The 12,810-nt window shown below is 43.4% G+C and overlaps 1 protein-coding gene across 1 annotated transcript in view; it reads left to right on the top strand.

The window, feature by feature from the left end:
• Nucleotides 1-416: 416 nt before the first annotated feature.
• Nucleotides 417-12,810, top strand: part of MTNR1B (melatonin receptor 1B) — a gene marked incomplete at both ends in the record, with an annotated part of 33,159 nt that continues 20,765 nt past the window's right edge. Inside the window, one exon of the mRNA XM_082305033.1 lies at nucleotides 417-627. Within this exon, the coding sequence (XP_082161159.1) occupies nucleotides 417-627 (211 nt within the window). The remainder of the gene's footprint in view (nucleotides 628-12,810) is intronic.

Genomic DNA, 12,810 nt, shown 5'->3' on the forward strand with positions numbered 1-12,810 from the left:
CACCGGGGATGACCGAGCCCGGCCGCCCCCGCTGCCCTCGGGCGCCGCCGCCGCCGCCGCCGCCGCCGGGGACCCCCTCCGCCCGCCGCGGAGCGCCGCTCCCGCCCACCGCCCGCAGCCGCCGGGGCGGGGCCGGGGCGGGGCCAGGCGAAGTGCCCGCCCCCGGGCTTCCCCGTACGGCCTCGGGGTGGGGGGCGCTGGCCCCGCCCCTATCCCCGCCCCTAGCCCCGCCCCGGCAGCCCCGCCGGGGAGCGGGAGGGGGAGCGCGCGCGGCGGGGCCGTTAAAAGCCTTCCCGCCCTGCCACGCGGTCAGTCAGCGCAGCCGCCGCGCCGAGGAGCTGGGGGGGGGCAGCGGCCGGTCGACGCCAGGTAGGCGGCCGGAGCGCAGCGGAGGGCGCTGGGGCTGGGTATCAGCGATGCTGGAGAATGGCTCCCTGAGGAACTGCTGCGACCCGGGCGGGCGAGGCCGCTTCGGCTTGGCGGAGCGGGAGGCGGCGGGTGCCCCGCGGCCCGCCTGGGTGGTGACGGTGCTCTCCAGCGTCCTGATCTTCACCACCGTGGTGGACATCTTGGGCAACCTGCTGGTCATCGTCTCCGTCTTCAAGAACCGCAAGCTCAGGAACGCAGGTAAGGGCTCGAGCCCCGGCACCCGTCCCGGCGGGTGCCCGCCTCTAGCTGCCCCGAGGAGGCCGGCCCGCTTCTGGAGCCCGGGCGGGCCCCCTGCTGAAGGCAGGGGACCGAGGAGTCCCCCTCTGTCGGTGCTTGCCCTTGAATGTGTGCAGGGACCTCCGGACGCTCAGTCCTGTGGCAGTCCTGCCCCTGCGCTCCCCTTAGCCTCTGCTCTGTCCTGCCCGAGCCCTTAAGGGGGGGACGCAGGTCATTAAGTGGCTCTTAATGAGGCATTGTGCAGTCTCTATGGAGCTCCTGATGAGGGGAACTGGTGCCATACGATTAAAATACCGGAGACAAAGAGCGTGCCCAAAACGGTCGGAGGAAGAAAGAAGGAACTTTAAAACTTGCTTACGAGTGCTTCTGAAGATGGGGGTGCCGTGCCTCTGTGGGAAGGCGGCTCAGCCCACGCTCCGCAGGCTTCATCGGAGTTCGCAAAAAGGGTCTTTCACGAAATCGTCTTTCTTCTTGTCTCCTCACCAAACATCCTTCAACCAGAAAGCAACAAATAAAGTGGGGTGTTTTTCTTGAATCGTGTCTTTCTTTTCTTTTCAAACAAAAGTTTTTCTTTGTGTGTGCTAAAATGTGGCCCTGCGTGTTTTATTTGCTAAACTTACTTGCTTTCTCTTCCCGTCTTTGCTGGGCTGGTTACACGTGTCTCCAACTACAAAACTCTGCAGTAGGCACCAACTTCTCGGATTTGCCTCCCTCCGACCAACTCCTTACCTGATCCACGTACGTCCCGCCGCCGGCGGATGCTCTCTGCCCCCACCCTGTTGATGCTGCTGGTTGTTACGATGCGCAGGGCTGGGCTGCTGCTCCCCTACCTGCACCCGGCTGGCTGTTGGGTGTCGGTGCCGCCCCCGAAATAGCGGTGTATCTGCTAAAATCCTCATAGGACCCAGCGCTTCCCCAAACTGCTCGCTGCTTTGGGTCTCGCATGCCGCCGTTTTGCGATGCGCTCGCAGGTCGAGGTAACAAAACTTCGGGGGAGCCGGGCGCGCAGCACCCCCGCGCTCTCGGGGCCACGGGCCCTGCCGCACCGGTCCAGCTGCGCAGCCGGGAGGCAGCGGGGTGCTGCCTCGCCACGGGGAAGGAGGGAGAAGGGCTGGCTTGTTTCTCCCGTGTGGTGTGTGCTTGTTTGCGGGGGTTTTAAGGGTTGTCGCAGCCCGAGCGCTATGTTTCACGTGTAGTGACTAGAGCTCCCGCTAACTGGAAGTAGGCACTCGTTCACCCTAGTTCTAAATGAAATGATGCTTAGGAACAGAAGAGGTTTACAGAGGGACGAGACTTCCCCTCCCCAGTCGTTACACGTCTGACTGCATACGAGGGATGCTGGCGGGTCCCATTTGCGTGGGGCTGAGCGATCGCGCCAAACTTGAGGACGCCTGAAAGTGTGGTTCGGGGGAGCCCCTCGGGGCGCCGGGCGCGGTCCCTCGGCTTGTGCTTGGGCTCTACGTTTACGGGAACCGAGCCGCTACTGAGAGCAGCGGAGCTGTGCCGAGGTCGGTGAAGCCTTAGCCGCTGCCGCGCCGGGGAAGGCGGCACCCCCCGGCAGGCAGCAGTGCCGGGAGCCGGAGCCCCCCCCTTCCCCGAGCCAGGGCCGCGGCCGCCGGGCCGGAGCGGAGCGGCTCCCTCGGGAGCCCCCGTGAGTCACCAGCGCCCTCCCGGCCCCCGCGGCGCCGGGGGGAGGCGGCTTCCCGCGGGGATTCGCGCCTGGGCTCCGGGGAGGCGAGCGCCCGGGGAAGCGGCTCTCGCTGGAGAGCGCGGCCCGCCCCAGGCATCGGATCCCGGCCGAGGGGGGAGCAAGAGAGGGGCTCTCTTCTGAACCATTCCCTTCGTTCAAACGGCAGCAGAAGGGAGGGTTTGCACTGGACGAGAGTGATGCCTGGAAGAATAAGTTTCAAGATACTGATCAAAGTGCTCTGTGGCGTCCTAAGCCTGTTGAAATAAGATGTGGTCTTCTTATCTAATTCAAATACCTACTAATTGATCTCCTTCTAGGATTATCCTTAATGTGATGCCACTGACACTGTCCCAAGGATCTCCATCTTTGATAAGTACCATGAAGAATAGCAGGGAGTTCCTTCTGCATAATCTCCATAAAGTTAAACATATTTCAAATTGCCAGTTCTTACTTTTCCATCAGGGAGAGATGGCTCTTAGGGATGAAGTTGAAAGAGGATAGCCTGGTAAATGTCCACGGAGGTCTTTCCAGAGAAAATTTATTAAGGAGGGAGCAGAGTGGAAGAGGATTGCAAACTGATGTGGGTGGAGTGATGGAGGGAACAGCGAGGTGCTGGACAGCTAAGGCTTGGGAGCCCTTAGCCTCCGACCAGGAAATAAGATGGACAAGCAGGTGGACTTACAGGTTTTCCTTTCTGAGCAAACCAGAAACAACATGTTCATACTCTCAAGGGGAGCAGATGTGGTGGAAAGTGAAATGGTGAGGAAAAATGGCATGAAAGAAGTTAGACTTCTAATAAGGAATGTCAGAGAGAGACAAGATGAAGCTAGTGGAATGGTTGTGACAACAGACAGGGGGTCTGGATGACGGAAGAAAAAAGGAAGAGCTATAGCACCACGAACACTCAATTCTCTTTGAAGAAACTAATGAGAGATTTTCTTGCATAGGGATGAGAGCTGAGGACTTCAAATAAGGCACAGGTGTATGAGGAATAAATTAAGCAGCTCTGCCCACTTCTCTAGTACAAATAGTAATCTTTCCTTCAGAAAGCAAAACAGGGCTTTAGCATATTTCCAGGATTTATCAACACTATCCTGTCCTAGCCTTTACAGAGAAATCTGATAATTGCAAACAAAGTAATTATGCATCACTCTCCTTAAAATTAAAGTGTGATCAAAACCAAATCTATTTTAATGCTATTATATAATACGAGGCACAAGAATGGAGTGAAATAAAATGACCTGTTAGCCTTTGTGTTGATAAGTAGTATGCTCAGGAGGAGAGAAATGGAGAATGGGTAGGATCGGTGCTTTTAGAGATTGATCATTCACTCCTTAAACAGTGGGAATTTCGCCAGCCTTACAACAGAAGGATTGTTTCATAGCATACAGAAGCCTCTTTCCCATGTTTAAATTTGTTTTTAGAGGGGGAGGGGAAAATTTATGAAGGCTCTTCTAAGTAATGCATAGCATAATTGGTATGAATCAACATGCTTGTCTTCTTACATAACTGCGCCCCTTCTTTTTGTGAGAGGCTGAGCAACTTCTGATCTCGAAAAGTGATTTAATTTACAGAAATTAATGCTTTTGTAATTTCTAATTTGCAGGGGGAGTAACTTTGTCCAACACACTACAAAATTAAATAAAACTTTGTATATAGGAATAATAAAATAAATTAGCCTGTCTTTCTATTTGAAATGTCAAATGTGTTCTGAATTTTCAGAAGTGACTATTGATTTTGCGTGTCTTCAATTAAGCATGCCTAGTTGAAGCCAGCTTTTAAAGTGCTAAACTTTTGAAGTGCTATAGTTTACATGTGCTCAACAACCACTGCTGGATGGCCAAGTATCCTGAAGGTGCATCAAGTCAATCAAAACCACTAGATGCTTTTAAGAATTTCAGGACACATTTGTATACCCATAGCTATAACCGTAACATTATGCGCTGGGGTAAGAACCCAGTAGGAAGCACTTCAGTAGGTGGGAACCGGCAAGGCATCTCCCACAGGAGGGAGATAAAGCAAACAATTTGTACTTCATTGGCCTTAAAGCCAGCATAAAATCAGCGAGAGGTGAGAATTAGGCACATTAACTCAATATTATTTCAAAGAGCAGTGAGGACTTGGGACCCTTTGACTTTTGGCAGAAGGCCTAATATTAACCTTGGTGCACTTCCAAAGAATACATTAGCAGAATGTGATATTTCTAGTGCATTGTGTCAACCCTCTCTCCACTATTTTCCTTTCTATATATAACAGCTAACACAGCACAATGAGACCCTGATTTCCATTCGAATGGCAAGGTGCTGTTGCTACACAAATTAAATCAAAAATCATGTTTCTTTTACCTGTAAGAACATGAGTGTATTTGCATGTTTAGTTCTATCTAATGTGTGTGTGGCTGCAGAGATGGATAGTACTTCTCATATGTACATCCACAAAAAAACCACATTCCTGCGTATAGAATTGTAATTTTCGTACTTGCCTGTCTACTAAATAAAAATGTTCAGCGATATAACCAAGTCTTGTACTCTTTTTCCATGCTATTTCCCTTTCCATAGCCTTCACTCCACATCTCTGTAATATAGCTGAGGGTATGTTTTCTCCATTGTTATATTCTGGTTTCAGTTATTATTCATCACTTTGGTCACACCAGTTCTCTTTCTCTCCTTTATTCCTCCCCTATTATTATTCCTGTCCACTGGGATAGAGGACAGTTTTCTCCTGGGGTGGAATTCATCTCTTAGAAGGCAACAGTGGAGATAGATACCTGTTTCTGAACTTCTTCCCTTGGGCTCCCTTTATAATCAATGGAGAAAAATAAGTATTTTTAGGGCATAGTTAATCTCACTTATTTTTGACATCTACATGAGGATGACATGATTCAGCTCATAAAAGTGTTTTATTTCTCTCCACTAAAACCAAAGAGAATCAAGAGGGACGATCTCAGTGTAGTCACCTATATTTAGGTCAGAAGAAATCAACGTATGAAGTCAGAAGTCATCATGTAATAACTCTTCTAGTAACTTGTCAAGTCCCATTTTCAAATTTGCACATTTTCCTCCTCCTCACTGCCTGTCCTCCAAGAGGTCATATTGACCCACCTAAGACTGACATAAAAAATAATAATTAAAAAAAAAAATTATACAACTGAAATGTTCAATATGCTTCCTGGGTCCTGAAACTGCTTGGCAAAATAGTCTTTTAATATCAGCAGTGATGCTGACAAGCATATATTTTGATGAGCAGAGCATGAGATCCCACTTTTTATGGTTTCAGCTAGGACTATGCTTAGCAGCAATTTTGTTCTCTTGACTTCTTCAACCCTGGATCCATGGACGACTTAGCCCTGGGATTGTGTGTATTTGGCCTTCACACCCTCTCTCACGTTCAGGATCTCTAGCCTTGAAGCTGCCCAATACTAACAAATTCATGGGAATATAACTTCAACATTCACAAAGGTTCATTGAACCCAACACTTAAAATATAGCTCTTCTGTCTCTTTGTAATAATACTATGGTTCAAACATTTTTTTTTTATTTTAACTTTGTGCTTATTACTTGCTAATTATAGTGGATATTTTTATTTGTAAAACTATAATTGTCATTTAACTTGGATGGATCCTTTCTCTACCTGGTGAGAGCTCTTGTGCAGTATTAATGGAGAATAAACACATATTTACCTCTCAACCTTTGTTTTTCCATGGTAAACAAGCCAAATGCTTTTAGTTTCCTCTAATTAACCAGGCTCTTAATTTCCCTGATTGTTTTAAGCCTTTCAGTTCACCTACCCCAGCTGAATTAATCTCTCTTGAACAAGAGAAAACTGAACTGTTCACAGTAATGCAGGTGAAGTACCACCAATAACGTCAAAATATTGACATTCGATTCTGTTCTGTCCTTCCCTGGATGGACAAAATGGACCTGATATGCCTTGGAGCCACATTTTCCTTGTATGTGATAGCATCATATAGATGAGTCTTCTTGGTACAGTCACTTGCTAATGCAGCTATTCTTTTTCTTCTGTCTTTTCAGACCACACAATTATTATTCTTTCAGTACCTGACCTCATACCTCATACTATTATACTCTATCCACTTTCTGCTCCTTTAGTCCTCAAAGAAAAAAAGATCTTGACGTTTCCCTGTATCAATGTGGGATCTCAACTTTGTATTATCACAAAATTTCATTAGTTCTCTTTGTGTTTTGTAGCATAATACTTCTGAATCAGACAAATTAGTTCAAGGTAGGTTATCTCCCTCTGGTCCAACAATTTTCTTTCATCACCATGCAGGCAGTGGTAACAACAGACCGTGTGTGGTACCCTAGTATATGTGTGTCCAAGGCTAGATCAGTTTAGAGCAACCTCCGAGGTACAGAAAGTCCAAGTCCAGTTTTTATTAAATAAAGATGATCGGATTAGTTGGTACAGCCACTTTGTATAAGTTCACATTGAATTTTATTCTGTTTGTCTTTACCTGCATCTTTAATTTTCCTTTCCTTCCAAATTTGTTTCTGCAGCCTTGCCTACAATTAAGATGAGATTAAGAAGCCCAAAGATTTCTTGATTCACTCTTCCTTTGCAGTTGATTCCCCACCTTTTTCTGACTTATTGCTAGCACCATTCCTGCAAAAAGAAACAGCAGTTCTGCCAGCACCATAGCAAGGGAGGAGGAAATGGGTACTAAAGTGTGGGAGCACCACAGGTGCAGGCGAGTCATGGCAAAACTGCTCTTCAAGATGTATGTGGGAGCCAAGCTCTGAGCCACAGCCTGAGAGAAATCAGCACTTCCCTACTGGCAGTGAGGACCAGAGAACATATTTGGCCCCTTTTTACAGGTCCCACACATAGCTCTCTGTCCTTTCAGAATCTATAACACCATCTCTGAGATAACAGATGTTAAAAAATTCCTGCTATCAAGTGTATTCAATCTCTCTGACATTTTTGCTTTATTGTAGATATGTTAATTCCTCACCTGCCGGCCTGTCTTGTTCCCAAGCCGACCATTATTGTCCTTACTAAAAACTGTAGCAAAATCTTTCTTCAGACCAGCAGCTCTTTTAAGTTAATTTTCAGATTCCCCTTCCCCCAGTAACTCCTCTTTCCTCTTTCCTTTTGTTAATGTGGTGAAAGGGCATTTTATTCGTTTTAGAAGTCTTTGAAAATTCAGTTAAGTTTAGGTTTTTGCCATTTCCCATTTGATCCATTTTTGCTCTCCCTAGCAGTTTTCTTTGGTGGACGTATCTTTTCCTGTTCCTTCTAGCCTCATTTCTTGCCCCTGGTATCCTTGCTGAGGCAGCTTTTCCTCCAGCTAGATCTGGAACTTTTTCTTATATCTTTTTCCCTCTTTTGGATGCAAGTTCCAGAGAATATTTTTGTATCTTTAATATGAAGAAATGCCAAGCTTCCTCCACATTCAAGTCCCTAAGCTCCTCAATACAGCTGACTTCACTTTCCTAATTAGCTTCTTTTATTTATCAAAATGTGCAAAACCCCTTCTTAGTTATGTCTGTTTTGTTTATTCTTCCATTTAATTTAAACAAAATAATCTCCTCTGCTTTCAATACAACCTTGTTTTCTATGACAGACTCTTCAGGGATGTCTTTGTTCTTTATCAAAACAAAGGCTGGGGTATATTGGCAAATAGACTCTGTATTGAAGAAATCTACTGGGTGTATGTTCAGAATGCAACAGCCATTAGTATGTTTATTATCTTATTTATATGAGGAGCTGCCGTGTCCCATTGTTAAATTGTTTCCATTAGTATTTCCCTACTAAAACAGAGGTGATGTCATCCTACTGCAGATTTCTGTGTCCTTCCCTGGACATTGTCTTTATAACTCTTCCTCAGTGTAATTTTGGCTTTTACCAGGATACCATCCTCCTCTTTTTTTTTTTTTTTTCCTTTTTTTTTCTTTTATGAAGACTATACACCTTTCAGTTAATATTTCTCTTCTCTGATCATTGGTGCAATTCCATTCTAACAAACAGAATTATTTCCATAAAGTTTGATTTTAATTTCTTACTGGTTTCGGATCCTCTGTTTTGTTGCATAGGTTCCTGGCAGTCTTTTACTGACTCTACTGCTTTTCTTATTACCACTCCAGTCGAACTCCTCAGTCTTTGAGCTCCTATTTTCTATGTTTGTTGCCACCACCTTCCTGAAGCCAAAATTCCCCCTGCCCTGGGTGTTAAATGAAGAAACTATATGATTCCTTCTCAGGCTCTCTTCCCATCTCTCAGTTTCAAGTTCTCTTTATTCATTCTGCCAGCTTGGGTTGCAAGCTGGTATCCCATATGCTTAGGTGAAGTCTGTCTACGAAGATATGAAACCTTTTCTCAGAGAATACCTCCAAATGATCAATACTGCAAGTCTTTCTACATCACTTCTAGAATTATTCAGTCATGTGCCCATGACTCATCTCATACTTCTAATTACACTTCTCTTCTTGGAGAGGAAACAGAATAAGTTCATCATCAATTCCATCCTCTTTCCTGTGAGACTTGATTTAAACAGTAACCAGCTGAGAAAATAAATCTTCAAAGTTACTTATAAAATAATACCTTTAAACTTTGTTAAGCTGTTAATTATTCCAAAAGTAGAAGAGCAAAGTGAAAAGCCAGTGTTGTTCATTTGCGAATTAGGAAAATTACTTTAACAAAGGAAGTGTCCTTCAGCGAAGGGAAGTAAACCTTGCAAGTAAATTTGGAAAAAGTGAAAATCAGAGACCTAAGAATGTTCTAGTTAAGAAGAAATCTAAAGTATATAGAATTCTAAAATATTTTGGAAGTAGAAAGTTTGTAAGGAAATTATCTGCCTAAGGGGATTGAAAGAAGCATTTAGGAGTTCAGAAACTTCATAAAGGAGAAAAATAACTTCTGTATCATCAGTCTGCCTCACAGGGAAACCTGAGGAGATAAACAGTTTCTTCAAAAGCAATAGCAGACACCTTTATGTGACACTGTATATAAAATAATGGGTAGCCTCAGAGAAGATGGACTAGAATCATCTTTTTTTCATCATCTAGAGAATCATGACACAAGACCAAGGACATGTTCAGCATAATCTGGAGATGGAGAATACTAAAATGGAAGTCACTTTCTCAAACTCTAACAGTGCAAGTCAGGAATTTGGTAAATTTAAAGAACTACTGGCTGTTCTGTGAATAGTTGGAGTGTTTGAAACCATAATAGTTAATGCTCCCAAAAATTAGAGAAAGTATGGAAAGTGTTGGTGACAGGCGTAAACCAAATTCTAGCAGCTAAGGATTAGGGTAAAATTATAATCTGAGGCAGGTTATTCTACAGCTATAGGGTACTTTGTATCCTCCTTTGAAGCACCTGGCAATACCTTATTGGATGATAGCTCTAAATAATAATTTTCTTTTATCCTGTAGAGGAAGTGAACAATTTATTGATAAGTGAATAGGAAGTATATCGCCTAGATCAGCTCCAACACACTTGTATTTTAGAATAAAATGTTAAGTTGTATTCCAGTTGGTAAATGGAGCTATTGGTGTGCTTATCTTTAGAGGAAATAATAAAATTATAAGCATTTAATTGAACTGGAGAAATATAAGTGTTTTCTTGAACCTGTAACGGAAGAATCTAAGGGTATATTTACATTGTGTATTTCATTTGACACAAGTCCACTCTACCCATGTTCTGAGCAAAAGGAAAACCAAAGGATGATGTTAGTGTGATGCTTTGCCTGCAACACCGTATCCAGGCTCTCCATAGGTCCAAGTCTAACACAGTCACACAGCTTTTTTTTTTTTTCAACTCAGAGTTTCCTTTTGCTCCTTTCATCTTCCTGAAATAATCAATGCAAACATACCCGCAGAGACAGGTAATTCAAAGGACCTCTTGGCAGCTGTAATATGGCAATTCCAATGTGTTTTAGCAGCACTCGCTTTGCTGCCAGCTGTCTCCTGGACTCTGGATTGGTGTTTCTTTTGGAAGACTCACTGACTGCATGAGGCGTGACCTCTCTGCAGTAAAGCTCTATTCGTGGATGGACCAGCAGAAGCAATTCAAGGATTCATGGTGCGCTTTTTGACACAATCAGCCAAAGAGCTAAAAGACCAAATCTACTCACAGAGAGCCAGGACAGCTCATTTTAAAAGACTAATTTTTTCAACTCTTCTTAGCAAATATAAATTCACCACGTGACTTGAACCATTCTATTTAGGATGTTATAGGAGACTACATTCATCTCATTAAATCAATGATAATGTTTTCTTTGCCTCTAGGGGTAAATTTTATTCCTACTCCAATTCAGACCTATTCTGAGTACCAGTATCTTCAGATATGCTCCAGATTTTAGCTTCTTATAAGTTGTCCTTTACAAGCACATGTTGGTACCTTGACACAGACTGTCAAGTACATTGCCTCGTTCCCAAGAATACCTATGAAAACAGCTATGTTATCCTGAGCTGATAAAACAAAACAATTTTTTTCCTTTGCAGAAAGGAAGAAATGCTATGATAATTTCAGCTTCCTAAAAATCAATCTGAGAAGTTGTTCTAATTTTTAAACTCCCACTTTGATATGGCCATGAAACAGATTTCCTGACAGCAAAAGCTAACTGAAATATGTCTAAATCATTGTGAGTGCAACTCCATTGTCCTCGTTAACAACAGTGGCTGCTTTGGAATCTTCTGGTTTACTTTTGGTCTCAATACTGATAAGGACATAGTCAACATTTTCCTGACATTTCAGCTGCATATGGGACAGTCACGTCTTGACATGACAACAGATAACAACAGCCTAAACACATTCACATTCATCAAATGACTAGGATCTTGATTGCTGGGATTCTTCTTTAAATTATTTATTAATTATAGAGATATTTGATTACACTTTAATAAATGCTGCTTACATTATGTCTGAAGAAAAAACATAACCCTTCTCACAAAGTTAGTAATTTTGTTCAGCTGCTTTTTATGGACTTGGCTCATTTTCAATGTTTAAATACCTGTGTGAAGATTGTAATAATATTACATGACACTTCCACAAACATTGTCATCTTTCTGCTATAGAACAACATCTGTTCATCTGTTGGTTTAGATTGCTATATTTGCATAACAAGGGCAACAATTGTTATCAGAAAATACCAATAAAGCCACTAGAGCTAGCAGTCAGACTAACAGGAAAAATATCTGCTTAATACATCAGCCTTGTAAATATAATTATATGTTAACTAATTACAAGTTCAGTGCTAGCATCGAGTTGTAAAATATATCGCTGCAAAAAAGACAGGGACCTATAAAGGACATCCTCATGTCCCGAAGATTTGCTCAAATCCTGCCTGAAATTCTGTGTCCTCTCATACTAAAGCCAGTGCAATTTTTCCAATTACCTCAGTATACACAGCGTTTCATTTGAGTTCAAACAGGGAAAAGGACTTTATGTCAGATGGCTATCGCCTATGAATATGTGCAATCTAATCAGTCTAGGTATTTTTATTTCCTACTTTTCATTCAAGTAAAAATATTCTACTTAGTGAATATTATCTGCATAGTTTTTTAAAAAGTGTGTCTATTCAATCTACTCATGCTGTGCAGATCCTGCCCATGGTGAAGTTCATCAGCATTATAGTCTTCAGGGCTTTTTAAAGATGTTCTTAGAAGCAGACAACTCTACTCAGCTTTCCTACTGACAAGTAAAAGGATGTTATATTAAAACATGCTGCTTCACTTCAAGACAAGTAAAGACATGCAGGTGGCGTAGTCACTACGTGCCAACTGGGAGCTGTCCCATCCCTCCTTGCTGTGAACTACAACTTATGGTTCTTAAGACTCTTGGGAACCTATATTCAAGAGACTGAGCACTCCAGCGAACTCATTTGAAATCAACCCTCACTCACTGGAATGCACAAGGTGTAATCTTTGGATTGTTACAGAAGAAAAGTTTCACACAACACCTTAGCTGGAATTTCCATCTTCACTCAGACAAACTTTCTGGTCTGCAAACTCAAGACAGCATGCAACTTTAACACACCTTTGTACTTTCTTCCATGTTGTCCTTTAAAAACAAAAGTCCATCCTTTTTAGCCTCTCAGGTAGAAGTTAATTCCTCTATTTTCTTATAAGCACCTCAGCAAACCCCTTCTGATGTAGTAAACTACACAGTAACTGCTACTGTACTACTCTGAAGTGAAGCCACTCGTTGCTGAGGGTATTTTAACCTCATTCATTGAGGCTGTTAACAATTCTGAGTTCAGGCTTAAGGACTGCATCCTTCATGTATCCAAGAGCTGCTAAGAATGGTGGGTGTTACCCACTGTACTGAATACAGAGATATGCAGAAAGAGTCAGCGTACCGTTACTTCTACATAAGCATGAAATTGAAATAACAGATTTCCCAAAGTGTTCACAGGCCTAGGAACTTATCGGGCATCAAGCTGTTCAGAAACAGTCCCCACTTTACACCTATGTGCAAAATTGCTTAATTCC

This window comes from Platalea leucorodia, assembly GCF_965183815.1.
Source record: "Platalea leucorodia genome assembly, chromosome: 2".
Lineage (NCBI taxonomy): Eukaryota > Metazoa > Chordata > Aves > Pelecaniformes > Threskiornithidae > Platalea > Platalea leucorodia.